Genomic DNA, 24,416 nt, shown 5'->3' on the forward strand with positions numbered 1-24,416 from the left:
TCTGAAACCGAGAAATCGTGGTGGCTTATTTGGATTTTCAAATGAAATTTTTCTGAGTTTATTTTGGACAAATAAATCTGCGTTGTTATATTCTAGATAAGATTTGCAAGAAGATGTTTAAATTAGTTTATGGCATCCCAAGGTTTGCAACAATTTTCTTAAAGTTGCAAAGCATTATTAGTGCACTAATGGCTTTGAAACAAATGTTTGTGAGTCAAGCATGGCTAGACTCAACTTATTCAAAGAAGCTCGAAGGAGAGAGGGTTGCATGCAGAGTCTTCGACAACCTATTTGCACAAAGAGCTCCATAGATTGCGAAGATAACTTCAAAACTACGACTTTAAATTCAAATTGAATATTTAATTTTTTTTTAATTGAAGTCTTCCATTATAAATTTGTAACTTTAATCTTTTTAAATTTTTAAATTGTAGGTGTCGGAGCCCTTGGTCAGAGTTATCTGCTTGGTAGATGGGAAACAAACCCCAATGGGGTATCTTTATGAGGCCATGGATAGGGCCAAGGAGTCTATCAAAAGTTATTACAAGGGGGACTGCCTCAAATTTGATACCATATGGGAGATTATTGATAGGAGGTGAAACAATAAATTACTCCAACTCATCCATGCAGCAGGGTACTTCCTCAACCTTTGTTTTTCTTCTCAGATCCCAATGGAGATGTTATGGAGGGCCTTGTTGCATGCATTCAAAGGCTGACCCCTGAGGTTGAGGTGAGAAACCTCGTTGTCAATGAATTGAAAAATTAAAGGGTAAGCTCTTCTCTTCAGAGCTAGCTAAGAGAGGAAGAACCACTCAAACACTAGGTATAATAGTTGGAGTCTATTAGATGCATCTTACAAGTTACGAATTTCAAATTTACAAGTTTACAATTATTAGTATTGATAATTTGATAAAATATGTTGACTTGGCTTTCTAACTCTTCAATATTTTTTGGTAGATTGTTGGTGGACAAATTTGGTTGGTAAGACTCCAAATCTCCAAAGATTTGCCCTTTGCATCTTATGCCAACCTTGTAGTGCATCCAGATGTGCGTGCAATTGGAGCTTGTTTGAGGCCATCCACACAAAGAAGAGGAACAAATTAGCTAAGAAATGCCTCAATGACCTTACCTTTGTGCAATACAATCTTTAGGTTGCACATAAGAAAGGGTGAGGAAATATCAGGTGATCCAATAGATTTGGATGAGATAGATCCTTACACTGATTGGATAGGGCAAGAGAAGTGTCCATTGTTTACTGAAGACGAGCTCTATGATTTGGAGAGGCAAGCAATGGAGGAGGGCCAGGGGGTGGATTGGGATTGTCATTTGAACACATTGAGGAGGATGAGGAGGAGTCATTGCTAGTGCCAGCAGCATCTACATCCAAGATGGAGTTCAAGCCACACCCTATCATGCCTAGTGAAGTGGAGGAGACACAACAAACTCCTAGGACTAGATCCTCTAGTTCTACCTCTCCCCTAGTTTTCCCCTAGTTTTTGTTTCAGACTATCAGCCATTAACATTCCACATAAAGATGCCATTTTGTACCCAATTTGCATTTATTGACTCATTCAAGCATAACTAGATTCAGCTTGTTTATTTTATGTACTCATTTATTAACTCATTGGATGCACCTCCTCATTGAATTTTGAAAAAAAAAATGCATTGCTATTGAAATTAAAGCAATTTTTTAAGCTGACAAGTTTTTGCTAATTCACATTTTAGGCCTTATCGAGTCTTTCCTGATTCCAAGTTTTTCAACTATGGTGATAACAAAGGAGTTAGATTGTACAATGACAACAACTTAAATCGTATGGCAGAAAGAATCGTAGAAGTCACAAGTCATATGGTAGAAAAATTTGTCCATTTTGCAGGTCATATGACAATTGCAACAGCACTTCATCGATTTATAGGCCATATAGCAAGAGCATCTAGTCAAACAACAGGTTATACACTGGTGAGAGTGAATTTAGAGTGTTATATGTGATGAGAGTGAATTTAGAGTGTTGTACGATGGTGAATTGAATCCCTTTAATCCTTCATATTTCCTTTTTACTCTACATTGTATGGTTGGTAAAAGGTTGACTTTTCTAATCTTTTTCCAAGTTGTTAATTGCAGGTCATATGACAATTGCAACAGCACTTCATCGATTTATAGGCCATATAGCAAGAGCATCTAGTCAAACAACAGGTTATGCACTGGTGAGAGTGAATTTAGAGTGTTATATGTGATGAGAGTGAATTTAGAGTGTTGTACGATGGTGAATCGAATCCCTTTAATCCTTCATATTTCCTTTTTACTCTACATTGTATGGTTGGTAAAAGGTTGACTTTTCTAATCTTTTTCCAAGTTGTTAATTGCAGGTCATATGACAATTGCAACAGCACTTCATCGATTTATAGGCCATATAGCAAGAGCATCTAGTCAAACAACAGGTTATGCACTGGTGAGAGTGAATTTAGAGTGTTATATGTGATGAGAGTGAATTTAGAGTGTTGTACGATGGTGAATCGAATCCCTTTAATCCTTCATATTTCCTTTTTACTCTACATTGTATGGTTGGTAAAAGGTTGACTTTTCTAATCTTTTTCCAAGTTGTTAATTGCAGGTCATATGACAATTGCAACAGCACTTCATCGATTTATAGGCCATATAGCAAGAGCATCTAGTCAAACAACAGGTTATGCACTGGTGAGAGTGAATTTAGAGTGTTATATGTGATGAGAGTGAATTTAGAGTGTTGTACGATGGTGAATCGAATCCCTTTAATCCTTCATATTTCCTTTTTACTCTACATTGTATGGTTGGTAAAAGGTTGACTTTTCTAATCTTTTTCCAAGTTGTTAATTGCAGGTCATATGACAATTGCAACAGCACTTCATCGATTTATAGGCCATATAGCAAGAGCATCTAGTCAAACAACAGGTTATGCACTGGTGAGAGTGAATTTAGAGTGTTATATGTGATGAGAGTGAATTTAGAGTGTTGTACGATGGTGAATCGAATCCCTTTAATCCTTCATATTTCCTTTTTACTCTACATTGTATGGTTGGTAAAAGGTTGACTTTTCTAATCATTTTCCAAGTTGTTAAACAATATGAGATTTGTTTTTCTAATGTTTCTTTCTTTCCCATTTTCAATATTTCTTTTCCTTTTTCTATTTTTTTCCTTTTTATCTAGGTCCAACTTATTTTCCTTAGTTTTTTCAATTGTTTCTCCAATCCAAGGATTTAATCAACATAAGTTACTTGGTTTGTACCTTTGTGATTCCCAAGGTCTTCAAGTGTTTGTCATGAATCAAATTAAGTGTGATACTTCGCAGTTTGATTAAATTTCAATTCATAGTTACATACTCCATTCCCCATAGCTGCACTTGCCAAGGAGTTGTTCTATACAATGCTAAGTATTTTTTGCAAATTGGCAACTTCTGGATGTAGGAGCGAGTATTTATCAAGAAAATTCCCATATACCCTTGAATCTTACCCAAAGCTAGCATAGCCAGAACATAGACCAAAGCACGGTGAATGCATGCACCATTTACCATATACTTTAATTAATCTTGTAGGCTGATCAAAAAAATATGTAGTCCAATCAAAATATGTATTCAATTTTGAAATTTCTTGTTTAGGTCCTTCGATTGCTTCATCATAGTCTATGGTTATTTCAATTAATTATTTCTTTTAACTTCCTCCCACTCTATCATGTCCTTCACAGTCCTACCATAGTCCTACCAAAACAACCTTTTATGTCCTGACACCAAGGCCATATTGCTTCCTGCCAATCCTTCACATGCTTCTTCCAACACACCTTTTATCTCTTCTTGCATTTCACATCTTCACAAAATGTGGTCAGGGCCCATCTTGTACAATAAGTCATTGATTAGTTGAAACATTTTGGCCTCAAGTGCTAATCTTCTTTATCCTAGTGGCATGTCTTTAGGAAAGGAAGAAGTTGAGAGGCATTCCCCTGTGTTTTTTCCATACCATGTTGGTACTGCCACTATATCAAACAAGAGGCATCTAGAAAATCTTCATTAAAGCCCTTTGGAGGTTCTCATGACTTCATCTATGAAAGTTGATGACACTAAAGATGGCTTTCTCACAATCATACAATAACTTTAAACATGAATTTTTACAATACCCATCTTCTTACCTGGCCTTGGATGATTGGTTTGTATGTTGATGATTGACATAGAATATGAGTAGTGTAGCCAACAAATAGTGTCGAAATTTTTGTACGACATAAACGATGTTGAGGGTTTCTCTCTCTATAGTACCATAGATCCACTTTGCATTTGATAGTAGTCTACTTGCAAAGAAAATCGAGTGATCAATTCCTTAGCCCTACTTGTGCCAATGTTGCCCCAATGGCAAAATTAGAAGCATCTACATGTACATGGAATTCTTTGTCCCAATTTGGATAAGCCAAGATAGGGAACTAATTAGTTGTACCTTTAATTAATTAAAAGCTTGTCCATATTCTTCCATCTAAATGAATGAAATTCCTTTCCTCACAAACATGTTTAGTGGGTGTGAAACCTAAGCAAAATTTCGTATATTTAATTCATTAAAAGCTTGTTCTTGTTCTTCCTTCCACATGAATGACATTCCTTTCCTTGTAAGCATGTCTAGTGGGTGTGAAATATGTGCAAAAAATTTATGAACTGATGGTAGTAGCCCACATGGCCTAAGCACAACCTTATTCCCATGATATCCTTCAAGACTTCCATTTCTAAAATTACTCTTACCTTATCAGGGTCTATTTTCGGTCCAGCATTACAAACAATGTGTCCAAAAAGTTTACCTTGCAGTACCATGAAGTGACATTTCTTGGAATTTGAGGCTAAGTGTGCTGATCTACATCATCCGATACATTCTATTAAAGCCTTTAGATGTGTCTCTTAGTCGCTATAGATTGACCAATAGTCCAAGAAAAATTCTCCAAAATCCACAGGAGCATTGCAAAGACCGAATGGCATTCTATTGTAAGCATATAGACTATCCTCCACTATAAAAGTGGTCTTGAGTTTGTCTTCTCTACTGATTTGATTGTATCCTGAGAACCCATCGATGAAGGAGTAGATCTCATATACAAATATTTATTATTTTCCAATGTCGGTGAGACTGCATTGTCTTGTCAATCTCACAGTCACAGCTGTAGCCACAGTCTAGGGAAAGACTCGATTCAGATCTAAAAGAATGGGACGTCTAATCCAAGCTTTTGAGAAAGGATAGAATGTTGACAAAGGAGAAAATTCAGGGGCGTGTTGTGTACAATTTCACAAGGAAACTCCAACATCTCAAGTGTCTTGCATCTAAGATTGGGGAAAGAATGAATTTGTATATATTCACAACATCCATTGCATACTAAGGTATAGCTGGCAGAAGGATAGAAGAAAATCCAAGAGATGGGTCTTGTTGTGACGTATTCACACATCGCCCCATTGCAGATGGGGACCCCTACTTTTTTTCTTTCTGGGGTTTGTTTCTAGGTCTTTTAGGGTTTTGTCTATTAGCCTTTGCATGTTGAGTGTTGCCAGAGGGATCACTAAGAGATCAAGCTCTGTTTTAGCTAAAGGTGAGTCAGTGGATGCTCTAGGTTAGGGTCATCTTTGAAAGTCTTCCTTAGGACAAGGTTTTGCTCTTGTTGCTAATTGTGTCTTGTTTGAGTTTGAGGAGGTCAATGAAGCTTGGTGAGTGAATATCATCTTTGAAGATCTGAGTTAGGTCAAATTGGTGAGTGATGAAGTCTGGACTGTCATCCTGATCTTCAAATGTCCTGAAATTCGGCTAAGTCTGGAATGTCATCCTGATCCTGAAATTTGACTGTCTGGAAAATTGAAGAATCCTCCAAAAACTAAATTTTGCATTATAACTCCTGGAGGTCCGAAACCACTCTCAAACATCCTGACAGTATATATGGAATATAACTTAAAGTATAAGTGTCATTTAATGTTATATTCCATATATGAATCCTAACGAAGAGACCAAAATGTCAAATTTCGCTCCTGACCCTTCCAAAGGGTCCAAAGTGAATTTCAATTTCGCTCCTGACCCTTCCAAAGGGTCCAGAGCGAAATTCTCCATAAGACATTCTACTTTGACCCAAACTTAGAACTAACTCATAGGCATTATTGAGGGCAAAACACTTGTTTGGATGAAGAAATGTGAGAAATGAAGTCAAGATTTGAGCCTAAATGTGAATTTCGCTCCTGACCCTTCCAAAGGGTCCAGAGCGAAATTCTCCCTAGACTCTATTTTCTCCCTTGTTTGGGCTAACATCCTTGTTCCTTGGACATGGTGGGGGTAGATTGATATGTTCTTGCCTCAAGAAGTGATTGAAAGCATTGAGGAATGAAGATTTTGACCTAAGACATGGATTTCGCTCCTAACCCTTCCAAAGGGTCCAGAGCGAAATTCATATTTCCTCTATTTTGCTCTTTAACTTGACCAAGTTTGGAACTTCTAAGGCATGGTTTGGAAGACTTGGATGCATATTTGCCTTGGAGAGGAGGTTTGAGGCGATGAAATGATGGAAATCAACTTGGAAGGAGAATTTCGCTCTTGACCCTTCCAAAGGGTCCATAGCGAAATCCTCCATTTGACCTTCTTTTTTGCCTTAAGCCCTAGGTTGACCTTGTCTTGAGCTAGTTTGATGGTGGATTGCCTTGATTATGGTGAAAGCAGCTTGAAATTGATCAAGTTTGAGGGAGAATTAAGTGAATGAAGTGGTAGAAATCAACCCAAAAGGAGAATTTCGCTCCTGACCCTTCCAAAGGGTCCAGAGCGAAATTCCCTATAGGTCTTGTCCTTGGCCTAGGTCCAGAGCGAAATCCTTAGTTTGACCCCCTATCTTGCCTAAAACGATGAAAAGACCTTGTTTTGAGCTAAATGGATGGCAGATGGATTTGATTATTGTGAGGAGAAGTGAGTTTGATCAAGCTTGAAGGCAAAGTGAGGCAATAGAGTGTGAAATCAACCTAAATTAAGAATTTTGCTCCTAACCCTTCCAAAGGGTCCAGAGCGAAATTCCAAGAAGACACCCATTTCTTCCTTGTTTGGACCAAGATCTTAGTCCCTTGGGCGTATTTGGAAGTAAATCAACATGTTTTTGCCTTAGGAAGTGAATGAGGGCGAAGGGAATGAAGAATCAAGCCTAAACCTTGAATTTCGCTCCTGACCCTTCCAAAGGGTCCAGAGCGAAATTCTTGCAAACACCTATTTTTCCCTTGGAGAAGGTCAAATCCTTGGTTTTTTATGGCATGGATGCAAGTGAGATGATGTGTCCTTGCCTTTTGAGGTGGATTGGGGTTGAAAAAATGAAGAAATGTGCTCAAAACTAGAATTTCGCTCCTGACCCTTTGGTTTCGCTCCTGACCCTTCCAAAGGGTCCAGAGCGAAATTCCCAAAATACCTCTTTTCCTTCCATTTTTGTGTCAAGCCAAGTGTGGAGCAAGGTAGATTGAGATTGGAAGGACCCCTAGGCATGCCTTTGAATTGATTGTGGCCACCAATGATCAAGATTTTGAGCTTAAACTAGGATTTCGCTCCTGACCCTTCGAAAGGGTCCAAGGCGAAATCCTAAATAGGTCCTGTCCCTGGCCAAGATTCTTAGCAAAATTCGCCTTTCTAGCCATTTTGAGGGTCAAGCAAGTGTTGCATGTATGGAGAGGGATCCAAAGATGAAAGTCCAGGTATGAAAAGTGAAAAGAGTAGACTTAGGTGAAGGAAAACAAGCAAGTCAAGAATTTCGCTCCTGACCCTTCCAAAGGGTCCAGAGCGAAATTCTCAATTTCACCTAATTTGCTCATGATGAAGGTCAAGAGATGGATTCCCAAGCCTTGGTGGAGAGAAGACTAGTGTATGCTTACCTTAGAAGACATTTTGGAGTTGAGAAGTGATAGAACTTGAGCCTAAACAAGAAATTCACTCCTGACCCTTCCAGAGGGTCCATAGCGAAATTCCTAAGTGGTCTAATATTTTGCCTAGGTCCTTGAGCAAAACCTATTCCTTGGCAATTTTGGAGGTAAATGACTTGATCTTGGTGAAGTAATGTTGAAAATGAGGTATGATTGAGCAACTTTGTCAAAATTCGCTCCTGACCCTTCCAAAGGATCCAGAGCGAAATTTTTATAGGGACTGTCCCTGGGGAGAATCTTGAGCAAACTTCATTTTAATGTCTTCTTGTTGATGATTTAAGGTAGGAAATGCTATGTTAGAATGAATTCATTATGTGTCCTTAATCACCTTTTGGTTGGTTTTGCAGATGGAAGAAGACCAGGGCAAGGACGACCTCTTCCAGTCCATCATCATCAAGGACGTTCCACGTGCACAAAGGGAGGACTCAAGGTGCTTTGAAGCGTTGGAAGACTAGGGGTGTTCAAGGAGTTCAAGTTAGCCTCAAGACCTCATTCTACCACAAGATGACAAAGAAAGGCTTTGCCAGCACTTCAAGGCGAGATATGCTACTGGGGAAGGAAGACTTGACAATAAGGAAGCATGGTCAAGCAAAGGAAGTACATCATTCATCATATCAAAGACAGAGGAGGATCAACCAAGTCACAAGCATTAGCCAAGGTGGCATCCCAGACATCATTCCTCCAATCGGATTGGTCCACCTCAGCGTGTCTAGATTCAATGTACCTAACTCATCGGGGACGACACAAACTTTGAGGCACCTACCCCTACTTCCTATTGGTCCTCGCTCTTGGAATGTAATTTTCTCATTGGCTAGAGGAAGTTTGTTGTAACAAACCCTAATTAGGGTTTCTATCTTGTAATCTTAGCCATTGGTTCTAAGTCAATCAGAGTCGTCTGTTTGTAAAGGGTTCTCTATATAAAGCCCTGGCTCCTCATTTGTAAGAGTTAATAGTTAATAGTTAGCTAATAGTGAATAGTGAGAGAGTAGGAAATAGTTAGAGTAGAGTAGAAAGAGAAGGCAAAGATTGCTGCCAAGATATTGTTGCAAAAAACTTGTGAACTTCATTGAAGAAATGGTGAATTCTATGGGTCGATTCAACAATTTGCATGGTCTCTATACTTCTCAAATTTGATTTCATGTTATTAGGTGAATGGAAGAAATTTGTATGATCAACGGTGAAATTCGTATATCCATACTACTAGCAGTTTGTTGATTGCAGACTTGCCTTGCGTAGTCAACTGGAATCATTCAGCTTAAGCTTAACTTTCATTATCGCTTCTTCATTGATATGCATCAACCTAACGATGTCCATGCTTGTAGCGGTGATCTAAACATCATAAAGCTTTCCTCAAAAGATCGCACTAATCTTGTGGAGATGATCCTAGGATGTCAAAGCAAGACTTAGTTAGAATTTCATCAAAGGTCATTCATTGCTCTCACGTTTAGGTGTTAGAAATAGATCTTGTTCCAACCCTTTTCCTTTTTCCTTTTTTCAAAATCAAGGGTCGGTGAAATTCCACGTTCCAGTAATATCCAAAGCAAATCAAACGTTCAGGTCGTCGAAAGTATGTCCCCTTGTGATTCTAGCAAAATCACATTGTACCGCAAAGAGCTTATCCACATGTAGAGAACCTACATATCAGAACCTTGGAGTTACTCCGACTGATACTTCGGCAAGATCTTCAGCAGTCGGGAAACTTTGTTCAAGAGAGGATAAGGTACCTTTAGGTATTTTATTCTGTGTTCGCATGTGCATGAAAAACACATCAACATGTCTCTACCAAGAGTTGAACAGACAGCAAAAAGGATCCCGTCCAAGAGCTTGCCTACATTTAAAGAAGGAAGAGCAATATTGGAGTCAATAATTATTCAAAGACTTAGAAAGGAACTTGGAACAATTACAATGGAAGTTGATAGAATATTGTAACTATATACAGATTTCTTCAACAAAACTCTCACCCAACAACAAACAATGAGGAGAAGCAAACAGACCCAACAAAGACTAGTTAGCAAGATCCCTAGATTTGTTGATGATTTTACAAAATATTATAAAATTAATTGCCTCAAGTCTCATGTTAATCCTACCTTAAATGATCTTCAACTCACAATCTGAATCATATGCTTGATCCATGTTTGAAAAAACATGGGATCATGATAAAATTCGATATATCTAAGGCATTGAGATCTAATGAAACAGTTTCCCAGTGCATTTGGCTCCAGTAAACAGGTCATAAAGTGGATAAACAGCTCCATTATGACTCTTACCGTCTTAATTTCTATAAATGGAAACTCAGATTTGACATTTGCCCCTTCACAAGGATCATAAAGGGGGGATCCGTTAAGCCAATAGCTTTTTCTGATCATGAGTGAGACTCTATGCAGAATGGTAGATAAAGCAATATCAACAGAAGCATGTGTGGCCTCCCAATCATTGAATCGGGCCAAAGATATTAAAATTTCCATTTTGCTGATGAAATGCTTCATTTTCAATTCTCATGCTAAGGGTAAACAGAAGATTGTTATATTTACTTGAAATCTACCAAGTAGCCTTGGAAAAGTAAATCAACAAAAGAAAATCCAACATCATCTTCATTAGCATTCCTCCCAGGTGCAAATGAGAGATTGTTAACATGATGGAATTTCAAGAAGGCAAGCTACTTATGAAATATGTAATGTGTCCTCTTCTAATCAAATTGAAACAATGAATTGGGGAAGCGTTACTTAGTTTGCCAAGAGAACTGGCTCCATAGATGGTTTATGTTTTCCAAGAGAATTCAATCACTACAAGCTGTTTTACAGGTTGTCCCTATATACATGCTCACTCTCATCACTTTTCTCAAACAAGTTTAAGGATAGGTGGACACAAATCTAGAGCAACTTCTTGTGGAAAGAACAAATGAAAAATATAAGCATCCTCTTGAATCATAAGCCACAATATTTACCAATAAAGTGGAGGAGAAATCAATATTTGAGGTCTTCCTTAAGCAATTAGCCTTTGCCAATGAGATCGGCATGGAGAATGCAGTATACTCAACCCCAATGGAGAACGATTCTCTAGGAAAAATACGTCCCCAGCCCATAGAATAACCTTTAACAATAAAATAGCATTATCCCCTCTCAAGTACAGCTCAAGAAATAAGTACAGGAGTGGAAATGATTATAATTAAAGTCGCTTAGAAAGTGGGAAATGGAAAATATACATGCTTTTGGGAGGGATAGTTGGAACGAACATAAACCATTGTCTCATATCAATCTACAATAGTCAACACAAGCTCAACATCAAGGATATGAATTAACTGAGATTATATAAAAAGACACCAATAAGGCACAGCCGAAGGGTCTATTGACAAGATATAGGAAATAATGGTCAGCCATCCAACACAAACCGTGAATCTGATCAACAAATTGTCTACAAGAGCCATATTTATCAGTGCTCAGAAGGATAAATTGGTATGGCCTGACACTAATCAGGGGGAATACTCTGTAAAAAATAGTATTAAAGCATGGTCAATGCAAGTATGGCAAAAAATTCAGAACCTTCTTGTGGCTCTTATTCCACGTTTAACTTTTGACAGTTGACCAACTTCAAAAGCATACTTAGATTAGACCCAATGCATTCATCAATTATACCAAAGATGGGGAGACAATATACCTATACCATCTCTTTTCCACTGTCAATTCACTCAGATCATTTGTAAAAAGATTGCTGCTGCTACATTTGCTCAAATCACATTAACTACATAAAATCTCTCCAGCACAAAAATCCCATATCCTGGAATACAAATAAAAATACAAATCCTCACAAAAAAATGCATCACACAGCCCTTGGTTTCATCCTAAGGAATATATAGAATGAACTAAACAGCCAAATATTTAATAAATTTTTCTTATGAAAAATAGATTCTATAAAAGACTAGCTCAACTCAATTACAATACTCTTATCTAGAATTTAAAAAAGATGGGAATTTTCTATTTCTCAAGTATGAAGGTCTCAAAACTGGCTCAAGGATGGTATTTTGGATTGGACTACAGGCTTCATAGGCTAATTGTGCATGAGGGCACATAAGTAGACAGCAACTGACAAGGGTTAGCTATAAATTGAACAATGATGAAAAATGCAAATCATCAAAAAAAATGCATCACATGGCCCTAAGGAATTGATGGAATGAACTAAACAACCAAATGAAATATCCCCCTAGGGATATTTGTTCCAGATTTTAACAAATGAACCACATAAATTTTAACATACAATTTGCATGCAATTGATTTCAATTTATCCAATCAAATTATACTGAAAATAATTAAATTTCAGATCGAAACAGAATATCTGAATTTAGATATGAATATAGCCTCAATCTTTAGTAGAACAACAACAGAAAAAATCCAATCGTAGCCACAAGACTTACAGTCTGATTGGATAACCAATAAATAATACTTGAAGCACAAAGTGAGACACCTGAGTGATATCTCCAACAGACAATGGGTTTCCGTCCACTGCCTCCAAGCTCGAGGGTTTCCATCCTCAAACCTGCTAAAAGCCAAAGCTTCCCAAAATTCTCCAAGAGAGAACAATAACCAAACATAAACCAAGCATGCCAAAAAGAGCCTCTCCAAGAACTTAAATAGCACATCTCTGTGACTCTTCGCATATCCCTTGCCTGTCTCTTGGAATTCTTTTCCTATGCCTCTTTATTAACCCTTTTAAAATGACTTTATTAACTCTCACTAAGCTCCAATAAAGTCATTTTATTACTTTATTAAATAATTAAATTAAGTTGTCACTAAATATGACATAACTTGACAACTTAAATTTAAATTATTTCATAGACTTTTAATGTCCCAAAAAAGGGGACATTATAGTCCTCCCTCCTTAAAGATTGCTTGTCCTCAAGCAATCATGAATTTGGTATACCAATACCAAGATCCCATATCATCCTCAAGAACACTGTGCTACTAATCCGCTGCACCATACTGATTAAAACATTTGTATACCCAAGGTGAAGCAGAATATCTAGGTCCACAAGAGACAATGCACCAAATATGTCAGTGCCCGAATCCCATATCAATCTGTAGAACCTGCTGTGAGCAATGAAGGAGTTTGTCAACCAACCACCCTGAGGTAACCACAGCCATGCATGTAGGACAAGAAGACAGTATGAAGACGAACCCCCACATGCCAACAAACCCACACGAAAGGATACCAAATCTCGCTGCCATAACTCTGATCAGCAACATAAGTGATTTCAAACATGTCAACAAACCAATGCAAATCAAAGGAAACCCTTCCACATTCCATCTCTAACCAAAAGAAGCACCCCTCAACACTCCCATACCACTAAATCGCTGATATATTCAATGCAGAATCAGGAAGTGCTATATGTTCCCAACTAGGACAGCCACCAATCCATAAGAAATCAGAGAGTATGAAGTCGCCAAGCAACAACAATGTCGATGTCCTATCAAGAGAAGTAGGTGACAATCTCACAAATGAGGTGTGTATGCCTTCACTACCTGACACTGATAACTCTCGAAAGTCTGGTTCACTACAAGCATCGCTAATTAAAACAACAACTTCACCAATAGATTGATCACCATCAAGTGAAACTTCAGAGTTGATAAAGTCCTGCCTATCATCATCCTGATGCATGACTCTTCCAAATTTGGAATCTCATAGGTAACCGCTATCCCATGACTAAAACTACTCTGAAATCTGCTTGTATATCCTGTTATCACAGCCATTTCATTGCTGCAAATTAATTTTTTATCATCAAAATTAATGAGTTTGTTCCCCTACTGGTCCTTCTGCTCTTTATTGACAGTCTGATTGGATAACCAATAAATAAAACTTGAAGCACAAAGTGAGACACCTAAGTGATATCTCCAACAGACAATGGGTTTCCATCCACTGCCTCCAAGATCGAGGGTTTCCGTCCTTAAACCTGCTGAAAGCCAAAGCTTCCCAAAATTCTCCGAGAGAACAATAACCAAACATAAACCAAGCATGCCAAAAAGAGCATCTCCAAGAACTTAAATAGCACACCTCTGTGACTCTTCGCATATCCCCTGCCTGTCTCTTGGAATTCTTTTCCTGTGTCTCTTTATTAATGCTTTTAAAATGACTTTATTAACTCTCACTAAGCTCCAATAAAGTCATTTTATTTTAATTAATAATTAAATTAAGTCGTCACTAAATATGGCATAACTTGACAACTTAGAATTTAATGTCCCAAAAAAGGGGACATTACACAAATATTTAATAACATTTTGTACAAAATAGATTCTGAGAAAGACCATAGCTCAACTAAAATATAATGCTCTTATCCTGAATTTCAGGAAAAAAAAGGAATTTTTTTAGTTGTAGAAAATGGAGGAGTCAAAAATGACTCGGGAATGGGATTTTCGATTGAACTACAGGCTTCTTAGGCTAACTGTAAATCTGGGCACATAAATGGACAGCATCTAACCCAGGATAGCTATAAATTGAGCACTGATGGAGAATACAGAAATTGTCCAACCCAAGCTGGTACAAAAATGGTATTCCAGCATTTTGTTATCAAAATAAATAGGAGTTAGATCAGATGATTTTGAAAATATTTCAGCACTACAGATGGAAATTTAATTGCAATTAAATACCACATTGGTCAAATCCACATTGAACGTGATTCTAAAAAAATATGTGCATGCAAGCAAGAGACCATCAAATTAGTAGAGGATTGGTGACTAAGAGAGATTTCCAATTCATATATGAAAAAAGACATTTCAATACAATGGCAGACCATTTGGCCAACAATCAATGCCAGGAGGAACAAATAACAAGTTACACGAGCAACAAAATTTCATCAAAGATTGCAATGTTAATTTAGATTGAACAGCCCACTAAACATGCATAAATGAATAACTGTATAACATGATTTTAAAAACATAAGTATAGTGATCATAGACATAATATTTCCACAGTACATATAGTGGCTCAGTTAACAAAGCCACAAATGTTTTCAGTCCAGCATCAAGCAAATAGAAGATCCTATGGCTGTCAAGCCAACAGACAAATGCAATGATTCAGACTCTCTAATATGCCCAACTCTACTTAACTCAGATATAATTGTTGACTTAGAATTTCAAGTCCATACAATATACACTTTGAATGTCTTTAGATGGGCATCCAGGGAATGGACTGGACTAGTGATACCATTTTTCCTAAGCTATGTATCAAGCCCTGAACTCACAATTTTTGTCCTCTTACCACATAAACACCCACATTCCTTTGATACTAGGACTGTCCTTCATGCACTGGATACCTCCAATTTTCCAAATCAGTCAACATGGGCTCATGAGGAAATAATATAAAATATCTTAAACATTGTTAGAAAAAAGGCCACAACTCTTCTTCAAATGCCCATGTTATGGATGTCATCGTATTCCACTTAATCCCTGTAATCTTATATTCTCCATAGCCAAATTTGTCAGTTTCAACTATCATTTGTTTATAAAGCCATGTTCATTCTCCATACTTATTTAAAGCAACAGAAATTCAAACAATACTATTTCAAGCTCCTGGCAGAGGCTGAACACTAAGCCAATTTTAGTCCTCAAGTTCAGTACTTCCTTAACACTTTATAATGATGATCACCACAAATTGGCATGGCAAACAATATTACAGTTTTATGACAAAGAAGGATATACACTTGCTGTAGATTGCCTTTCAGCTCATATCACATCAGGATACTCCAAAGAGCTAAACAAGCAGTAAGAGTTTTGAAACCCAAGAGAGTAGTAGGCTGTTCAAAAAATCTACTAAAAAGTAGCAAAGTATACTGCAAATGCAAGTGCTCATTTGAAGAGATCAAGCCATCGTGAGTATATAAGAGACAAAAAGGAGAGTTCAAAATGATACCCTATAATTCAAAGTTGAAAACTGCTCATTGGAGTCCTGGGATAGATTCTGTCTCCAAGCACTTTCTACCAATATCATACCTTTACACACTACCAATGGCATACTTTTACGTGCTAACAATATGGCTGTTCTTCCTGCAAATAGAATGAACATGTCCTCCTTTACCCCTCCCTGCATTGTCAGAAGTAAGCCTCATTCCCTAATCAGCACATTTGCAATACTAATACCAGTATCAATTCACAGGAAGTGTATAGGCAAAAACCAATACATAGCCATTCATAGTACCTGCTCCTATATGTTTAGTTTGTTCTGTACAAATTTTGAAGCCCAGGAAAGAAAGTAGAAGTTGTCAAGAAAACTTAGAAATCATGAAAACCAAATCCCTTTGCAGTTGTGCAGTTGAAATCCTATATCAAACAACAAGAGGAGTGCATTCAACAACTGATGTGAAACAATTATTTTCAACTCCTCCGTTTTCAAAATCTTGAAAAGGTTCTCTATTGTATGACCAAATCAACATTGTTTCGGGTCAACAGGAACAAGCAAAACAAAATAGGCCTCCTAAGTGGCAGTTTCCACAAGCAGGCAGTTCTAGCTCTACCCAAGGCCAAGCCACTGATTGAAATATTTCAATTTACCATCAGATCCCCCAGATGCCTAGGGATCCAATGGACGTTGGTGAGGGACCTCATCTAAAGTGAGAGGGCTCTGTTGAAGGATGCACATTGTGAACAGCAGTCATAAACACATGGGATACTTCAACACAGAGTGTTAATGATTGCCCAAAATTTCAACACAAAGTGTTATGCATAATACAACTGGAGTACTTTTAACATCTTTATATCTAAAGATACTGTTGGCATTAAAACTAAAGTTAATTTGTTTGGGCCTCTTTGGTTTTTTCTTAGATGTTATGGTAGTTTGTAATCCTTGAGATACAGCTGATGCATCATGTTTAATAATTAATACTAAGAGCTGCGACAGATATAGCTGCTCAAATTTTTGTTGTTTTATGAGATGGTTGTTTGAGAAAAGTTCCTTCATATCAATATAAAGCCTTCCAAATTTTTCAAAAAAATAACAAGATGGAACCATCTGGCAATTTGCATAAGAAAAATTATATTGGACAAAACTTCATACAATCTTTGAGAAGAGAGATAGAGAGACAATGGGGCGGCCAACATGCATTTAATTTCATACAGCACAATAATATGAACAAAAAATAAAGATAAGGCTTGTTTCTTAGGTCACAGTCAAGCCTACCCCTAACTTTCATCCTATATACCTAACATACAGTTCAAATTTTGTACCCGACTTTCATCTTCATGAAAAAAAATTGGAGTCAACCAAAGCTTGTTAATCCACCTACACCTGAAGTAGAGATTGACATATTCCTGACGGGTATTCAAACATCTTCAATTCTACATATCTTCATTCTGATGTTCCTTCCATTTCTCACTCCATGTTTTCAATTCAAAATAATATAGCCATTTCCATGTCTTTTCAGAAAATATATCTAAAATGAATCCATTAAAATAAAATCTCTCTTTTTTAAACAAATGGTATGAGTAATGCAGCTAAAGAAGTTAAAGTGTTTCAAGACGCTTTTTTCATCGAGCAAGTGATTTTCAAAAATTCAAATATATTTAAATAAAATGCATTTGGGAATCATAAGAAATTAAAACCATTCCAAAAGATTGTGCTGATAGTACCTGCACGCTCTAACCAAGTCAGCTCTTTGATTTGGACCCATGTAACGATATTCAGCAAGAGAATCACAAACAACATCCAAAAAATTTTCCCTTGTTGCTACAACTGAAATCCGCTTCTTGTATAAGGTTGGTTTCTTGTCATTGTCATTCAGAACATCATTCTCAGAAGCTTCTTTTTTCTTCTGATTTCCTTGTTCAATGGAGCCACCTGTTATGATGCCTTCTCCAGCCTCAAATAAATGCTGATGAGAAATTATTAATGAGCTTCCATTCTCATCGATTTCTCTGGTCTTGACAGGAATTTCATTTCTCATGATATCAAAGACCCTTTTACTAATCTAACACATCAAAAAGCTAATGGTTAGAACATAGCCACTCAACTTCACTGAAACGATACATAAAGAGCTTATAAAGCAAGATAAAAATAAATTTCCATTGTTTTCCAAACATAAATAATAAGATTATTAGACCCTGCACTATAGTACAAAATTTGAAAGATGGGAGACCAAAAAAAATGATAACGTCACTGAGACCAGCATTCTTGTAAACTTGTTTCATTAACATATGTCTTCTAACCCATAAATTTTTTTCCATAAATTACAATGAGAAATTTTATATTAAGGCGATGATAACATACATAGGTTCAAAATTTACAAGACCACATACTTTTGCAAACAAGAGATCAAATGCACACTTCGTTGATTCAGTTCTCCAAATTGCACTTTCAAAATTTATTACCTGTTCTACCTGTTCTACCTATTCTACATAACATGTTTCTCCTATTGAGGCCATATAATCACAAAAGAAAAAACCATTACTCCTAGTTAGCTTCTATGCAAACAAATCGATATGGGATTCAAATCCTTCGAGTTTGGTCCTCTATATTTTACTTTTCCACAGCTTGATCCTTCACACAGTCCTTACAGATACAATAACTACAACAATAAGACCCCTTGCATAGCTTCCAGAATTTCATTTCTAAGGATATCAAAATATCAAATCCCTAATATAATACAACAAAAAGGTAACAGTTAGAACCAAAGATGTAAATATCTTAATTGGCAATAAATCTTTTGGCCGAAAATTTTTAAAAAATCGGGAAAAAATCGGCAATAAATCGGCAAAATTATTGAGCATTTGAAAATATATAATTTCTTAAAATATTCTAAAAAATATCAACAAATATCAATATATTATAACTTTATTAGACGACCTTTATATGAACTTATAATATCAATATCAATATATTATAAATTTATTATCATTAACTTACATCAATATCTTAGTTCTAACTTCTAACACAACTCCTAGCAGACACTTGAACAGGAAACATCAATATATTTGGATCCCGTCACTTGTGGAACCCGTCGGCCGTCATAACTCCCTCTCGCGTGCTAAACAAACTAGACTTCGGCCGTCGCAACTCCCTCTCGCGCGCTAAACAAACCAGACTTTGCCCTCCGTAAAAATTATAAAGGCTCTTGATAATTTCCTGTTGATGCATAGTAGCTTTGGTCAGATATAAGGATGATCGTTTATATTGATTATATATATATATAAGTATGTATGTATGTATATCAGTTCACATATTGAACTGCCTATAAGAATAATTATTTCAAATGCTTTATAAAACCATCATACTTGTATTTGATCGAAATACTATACAGATACAAGTATATTAATCTATGTAATCAGATTCTATTTCATCTTCTCTTGCCATGTTTCGAGCAATGATCATTGACGGCAACATTGTTTTATATATAACAGATCAAGAAATGATTGTATTTATTATAACAAACATACCTGGATCGAGTAATGGTCAAATGTAATGCACAGCAGATCGGCGGCTTTCATAATATTGTTTTTGGTTTTTATGTTAACTAAACCGATTGAGGATCGGGCCTCTTGAAAGCACCCTTTGGCAAGTGTTGTATTGTTTGAGAGAGGGCTGTGTCATGAGCGGACATGGCTCCACATTGTGGAGACATGTCCCCTCATGACATGTCCCTCCACATATATATTTATACATGCTGATATCATAAAGAGAAACATATAGAAACGAAAATGCTCTCTCTCCCTTTGATCAGCAATCGCAGACTTGAAGAAAAGAAGTACATCAGCATCTCATCAATACATTATAATCTGCATATTGTAAGAATTGCATTAGTCTGAAATAAATTTAATATACTTTAACATGGTATCAGAGCATTGGTAAAGAAGATCCAAATTAAATTTGAGATATCAAACTATCATCTATTGATATTGCAGTCACATTTCATTCTTCACAATGTCAAATATGATTAGATTTGAAGATCGACTCGAAGGAGCAAACAACTTTACATCTTGGAAGCTCAGAATCATGATGCTACTAAAGGAGAATAAATTACTCCTTTGTAAAAGAAAATAAAGCTGAACCTAAAGATGACCCTGAGAAAACTCAATGGATCGAGAGCAATGAGAGAGCCATGAATCTCATAGTGGATGCAGTCAGGGATCACATTGTACCTATATTGGCAAAACATGAAACTGCATACCTTACGTTCAGATCTCTTGAGAGTGCATTTGAAGTAAATAATACAAGCAGAACCCTTGCTCTAAAGAGACAAATGAATAATATAAGTATGAACAAGGGAGAATCTATCAATGCATACTTCATGAGAATTACTGAACTAAGGGATCAACTATCAACACTTGGATATGAAATTGATAGCAAGGAGTTGGCACTAATAACCTTAGGCGGTCTACCAAATTCATGGGAGTCATTTGTTCAAGGGATAAGCGCAAGATCCAAGCTTCCTAAATTTGATCGATTAAGATCTGACTGTCTACAAGAAGAGTTAAGGCAAATAACAAAAGGAAAGCAAAAACCTATAGATGAGGATATTCATCTTAACACAAATTCTCATAAGAAAGGTAAGAAGAAGAACTTCAAAAGGAAGAGAAATTCTCATGGAAAAGGTTCATCCAAGCAGAGAAGAGACCTGTCTCAAATTCAATGATTTAGGTGTGATCAATATGGACACTATGCAGTCAAGTGTCCTGACAGAACAAAACAACAAGCCTCATTTGCTAAAGTTGGAAAGACAAATATAGAACGTGATTCTGAGAAATTTGCTTTCTACTCAGCATTGTCTAGTCAAGTTTCAAACAAACTCAACACATGGGTAATTGACAGTGGATCATCAAGGCACATTACAGGATAACGAGATCACTTAGAAACTATGGTAGAAGAATCTGATGAAGAGGTTACAATTGGGGATGATTCCTGCACATCCCGTAAAAGGAGTTGGAACTTGCACCATCAAGTTGAAATCTGTGATCTCTATTCAACTCACTGCAATACTATATGTGCCAAGTATTAAGAGAATTTTAATATCTATATCAGCTCTTGAAGATAACAGATACGGGGTTACATTTATGGAGGGTAAAGTCCTAGCATGGCCGAAGAACTCAACCATAAAGAAGGCCCAAACTATATGCATAAGACAAGGACACCTATACAAACTTTGCACCGAGTCAAATCAAGCCCTTATTCATGAGACTTCTAACGCCCTTATTCATGAGACTTCTAACTCAAATGAGATCTGGCATTGAAGATTAGGCCATATTCACTTTCATGCCCTAACTTCTATGGATAAATTTGTAACTAGACTACCTAAACTAAATCAAACTCATAATGGGTCATGTAAAGAATGTGCCTTGGGGAAAAATACTAGGGGTACTTTTCCTAATAGTTTGAGTAGAACTAAAGTTGTATTAGAATTAGTCCACTCTGATTTATGTGGACGCATGTCCGTACCCTCCATAGGAGGATTTTTGTATTATGTAATTTTTGTTGATGACTTCTCCAGGAAGACCTGGATATACTTCCTCAAGTGCAAGGAATCGGAAGAGATCCTTAAAAGGTTTAAGGAATTCAAAGCTCTTACAGAAAACTCTTTCGGGAAGAAAATTAAAATACTTAGAACAGACAATGGGAAAGAGTATACTTCTAAAATCTTTAAAGAATTTTGTGTAAATGCAGGGATTAAGAGGGAGTCCACTGTACCCTATAATCCCCAACAGAATGGAGTTGCTGAGAGGAAAAACAGAACTATTGTAGAAGCAGCTAGGGCAATGCTTTATGATCAAAACTTAGAAAACTCATTTTGGGCGGAAGCATCTAATACAGCTATATACATTCAAAATAGATGTCCTCACTCACACTTGGATAACAAAACTCCTGAAGAAGCCTTTACTGGTGTAAAACCTGATATCAGTCACTTAAGGATATTTGGTTGCCCAATTTACATCCATGTGCCTAAAGAGAAGAGGTTGAAACTAGAACCTTCTGGAAGAAAAGGAATTTTTGTAGGCTATAGTGAAACTTCAAAAGCTTACAAAATATACATACCTAGATAGAGACAAATTGAACTAAGTAAAGATGTCATTTTCGAAGAAGACATAAGAAGGCTAAGAGATCAAATGAGATAGAAATACCAGATTCACATAAAGGTATGGAAGAGGATCCTTCTCCTGAGTTTCAGAAGGAGTATCCAAATGAAACCACAAATGAAAGTCAAATTCCTCCAGAGATTCAAGAAGAGGAACTGGACAATAATCACAAGAGACCACTTTGGGCTAGAAAGATGATACAGGAAGCAAAAATGCATGCAGCACCTGAAGGGACATTCAGAGAGAGCAAAAGAGACCTTGCAAGTTAACATATGATGCATTAATGAGTGAAATCATTAATTCTGAACCTATTGGTGTTACAGAAGCTCTCAAGCATCAAGTTTGGAAGGATGCTATGACAGAAGAGTATCAATCCATTCTGAAAAATGATGTTTGGGACATAGTTCCTAGACCAAAAGAGAAATTTGTTGTCTTGTCCAAGTGGCTCTTCAAAATTAAACATGTTGCAGATGGCAATATAGAGAAACATAAAGCACGTTTTGTTGCCAGAGGATTCTCACAGAATGAAGGTATTGATTATGAAGAGACATTTGCACCTATTGCCCAATATACCTCCGTTAGAGCAGTCATAGCTATTGCAGCAGCTAAAGGCTAGACGATCCATCAGATGGATGTGAAAACTGCATTCTTGAATGGGACTATTGAAGAAAAAGTCTATCTAGAACCACCTGAAGGTTTTGTGATTCATGATGCAGCTTCACATGTGTGCAAATTGAAGAAAGCCTTATATGGACTTAAACAGGCTCCCCGAGTTTGGTATGAGAGGATCGACAACTATCTATTGGGTCTAGGATTCTCCAAGAATGATGCAGATCCAAATCTTTACTTTAAAGTAATTAATGGTGATATGTTGATACTAATCCTATATGTTGATGATCTGCTAATTACAGGAGAAGATCACCTTATTGTTCAATGTAAGGACTTGGCATTAGAATTTGATATGAAAGACTTGGGCAGTTTACATTACTTCCTTGGATTGGAAGTCTGGCAGAAATCAAATAGTATTTTTCTAAATCAAGGGAAATACACTATTGATATTCTGAAGAGATTTGGGATGTGGAACTGCAAACCAATGTCGACACCCATGGAAACCAACTTACATAAACTAAAAGAAGCAGCAGCAGAATCCAGACTTGCAAATCCTACTCTTTACAAACAGATAATTGGATCACTGATGTACCTGGTTAACACTCGACTAGATATTTGCTATGCAGTGAATGCTTTGAGCCAGTTTATGTGTGAACCTCGAGAGATACAACTTGTTGCTGCAAAGCATATATTGAGGTACCTTCAAGGTACTATTGGATATGGTCTCAAATATAAAAATGTTGACCTAAATCTACATGGATTCTCTGATTCTGATTGGGCTGGAAGTGTGACTGATCGAAAAAGCACATCAGGGTGTTGCTTCAGTTTGGGATCAGCTATGATTTCTTGGATATGCAGAAAACAGTCTTCAGTAGCTCAAAGCTCAACAGAAGCCGAATATATTGCATCTTTGGGAGCAAGAGAAGGCTGAAGCAGTATGGCTCCGAAAACTGCTTATGGGATTATTTGGTGAGCCTCTGAAACCTACTATCATCCACTGTGACAATCAAAGTTGCATCAAACTGTCTGTAAATCCAGTATTCCATGATAGATCGAAACATATAGAGATTCCTTACCACTATGTGAGAGACATGGTAGAAAGGAATGTGATCCACTTGGAGTATATTAATACAAGCGATCAAACAACAAACATTCTCACCAAGCCTCTCCCCAGAGTGAAAGTTGAACACTTCAGGAAGAAACTTAGTATGGTTGAAATGTAAGTTAATGAGATTGAAATTGTTTATTTGTATTAATATAAATAAAGATGTTTAATGTGTAAACTCTTTTGTCATATGTGTGACTCTATGGCTTGTGGGCCTACCCTGTGTACATTATTGAAAGGTGACGATCTTTCAAATAATGAACACTTGTATCTAACATTGTAAGGTGATGACTTTACAATGATTAATTCACTATCATGTGACTTGATATTTAAGGACATGTCATGATAGTTAGTATCTCTTGGACTTATTGATAGATATCATGAGACTTGATATCAGTTGAATATCATTATGCTCCTTATGAGATAATCATGGTGGATATTATGTGATGTAATATCCATGGAAATGCCATGACTTGTTATGGTAGACATCATGAGACGTGATGCCAGTGCAAATACCATAACTTGGATGTATATGTCAAGAATGTCATGTGACTTGATGTTCTTGAAACATCCTCTGATATCACGAGTTAGGTGATATCTCCATTCATATATACTTGATTATCTTCCTTAGCTAAGAGGGAGTGTTGATGCATAGTAGCTTCGGTCAGATATAAGGATGATCGTTTATATTGATTTTATATATATATATATATATATGTATGTCAATTCACTATGTGAACTGAC

The 24,416-nt window shown here is 36.8% G+C and overlaps 1 protein-coding gene across 5 annotated transcripts in view; it reads right to left on the reverse strand.

The window, feature by feature from the left end:
• The window catches only part of LOC131048362 (P-loop NTPase domain-containing protein LPA1 homolog 2), a 54,710-nt gene that overhangs the window by 12,497 nt on the left and 17,797 nt on the right, over positions 1-24,416 (reverse strand). For 4 of the 5 annotated variants that reach the window (XM_057982298.2, XM_057982300.2, XM_057982302.2 and 1 more), the window contains one exon: positions 17,525-17,862. In XM_057982298.2, coding sequence (XP_057838281.2) covers positions 17,525-17,862 — 338 coding nt within the window. Of the gene's footprint in view, positions 1-17,524; positions 17,863-18,797; positions 19,017-19,327; positions 19,566-24,416 lie in introns of those variants that run through there. The other variant, XM_057982303.2, reaches the window with a different exon arrangement.

The sequence above is a fragment of the Cryptomeria japonica genome, chromosome 8 (genome assembly GCF_030272615.1).
Source record: "Cryptomeria japonica chromosome 8, Sugi_1.0, whole genome shotgun sequence".
NCBI classification, from domain to species: Eukaryota; Viridiplantae; Streptophyta; class Pinopsida; order Cupressales; family Cupressaceae; genus Cryptomeria; species Cryptomeria japonica.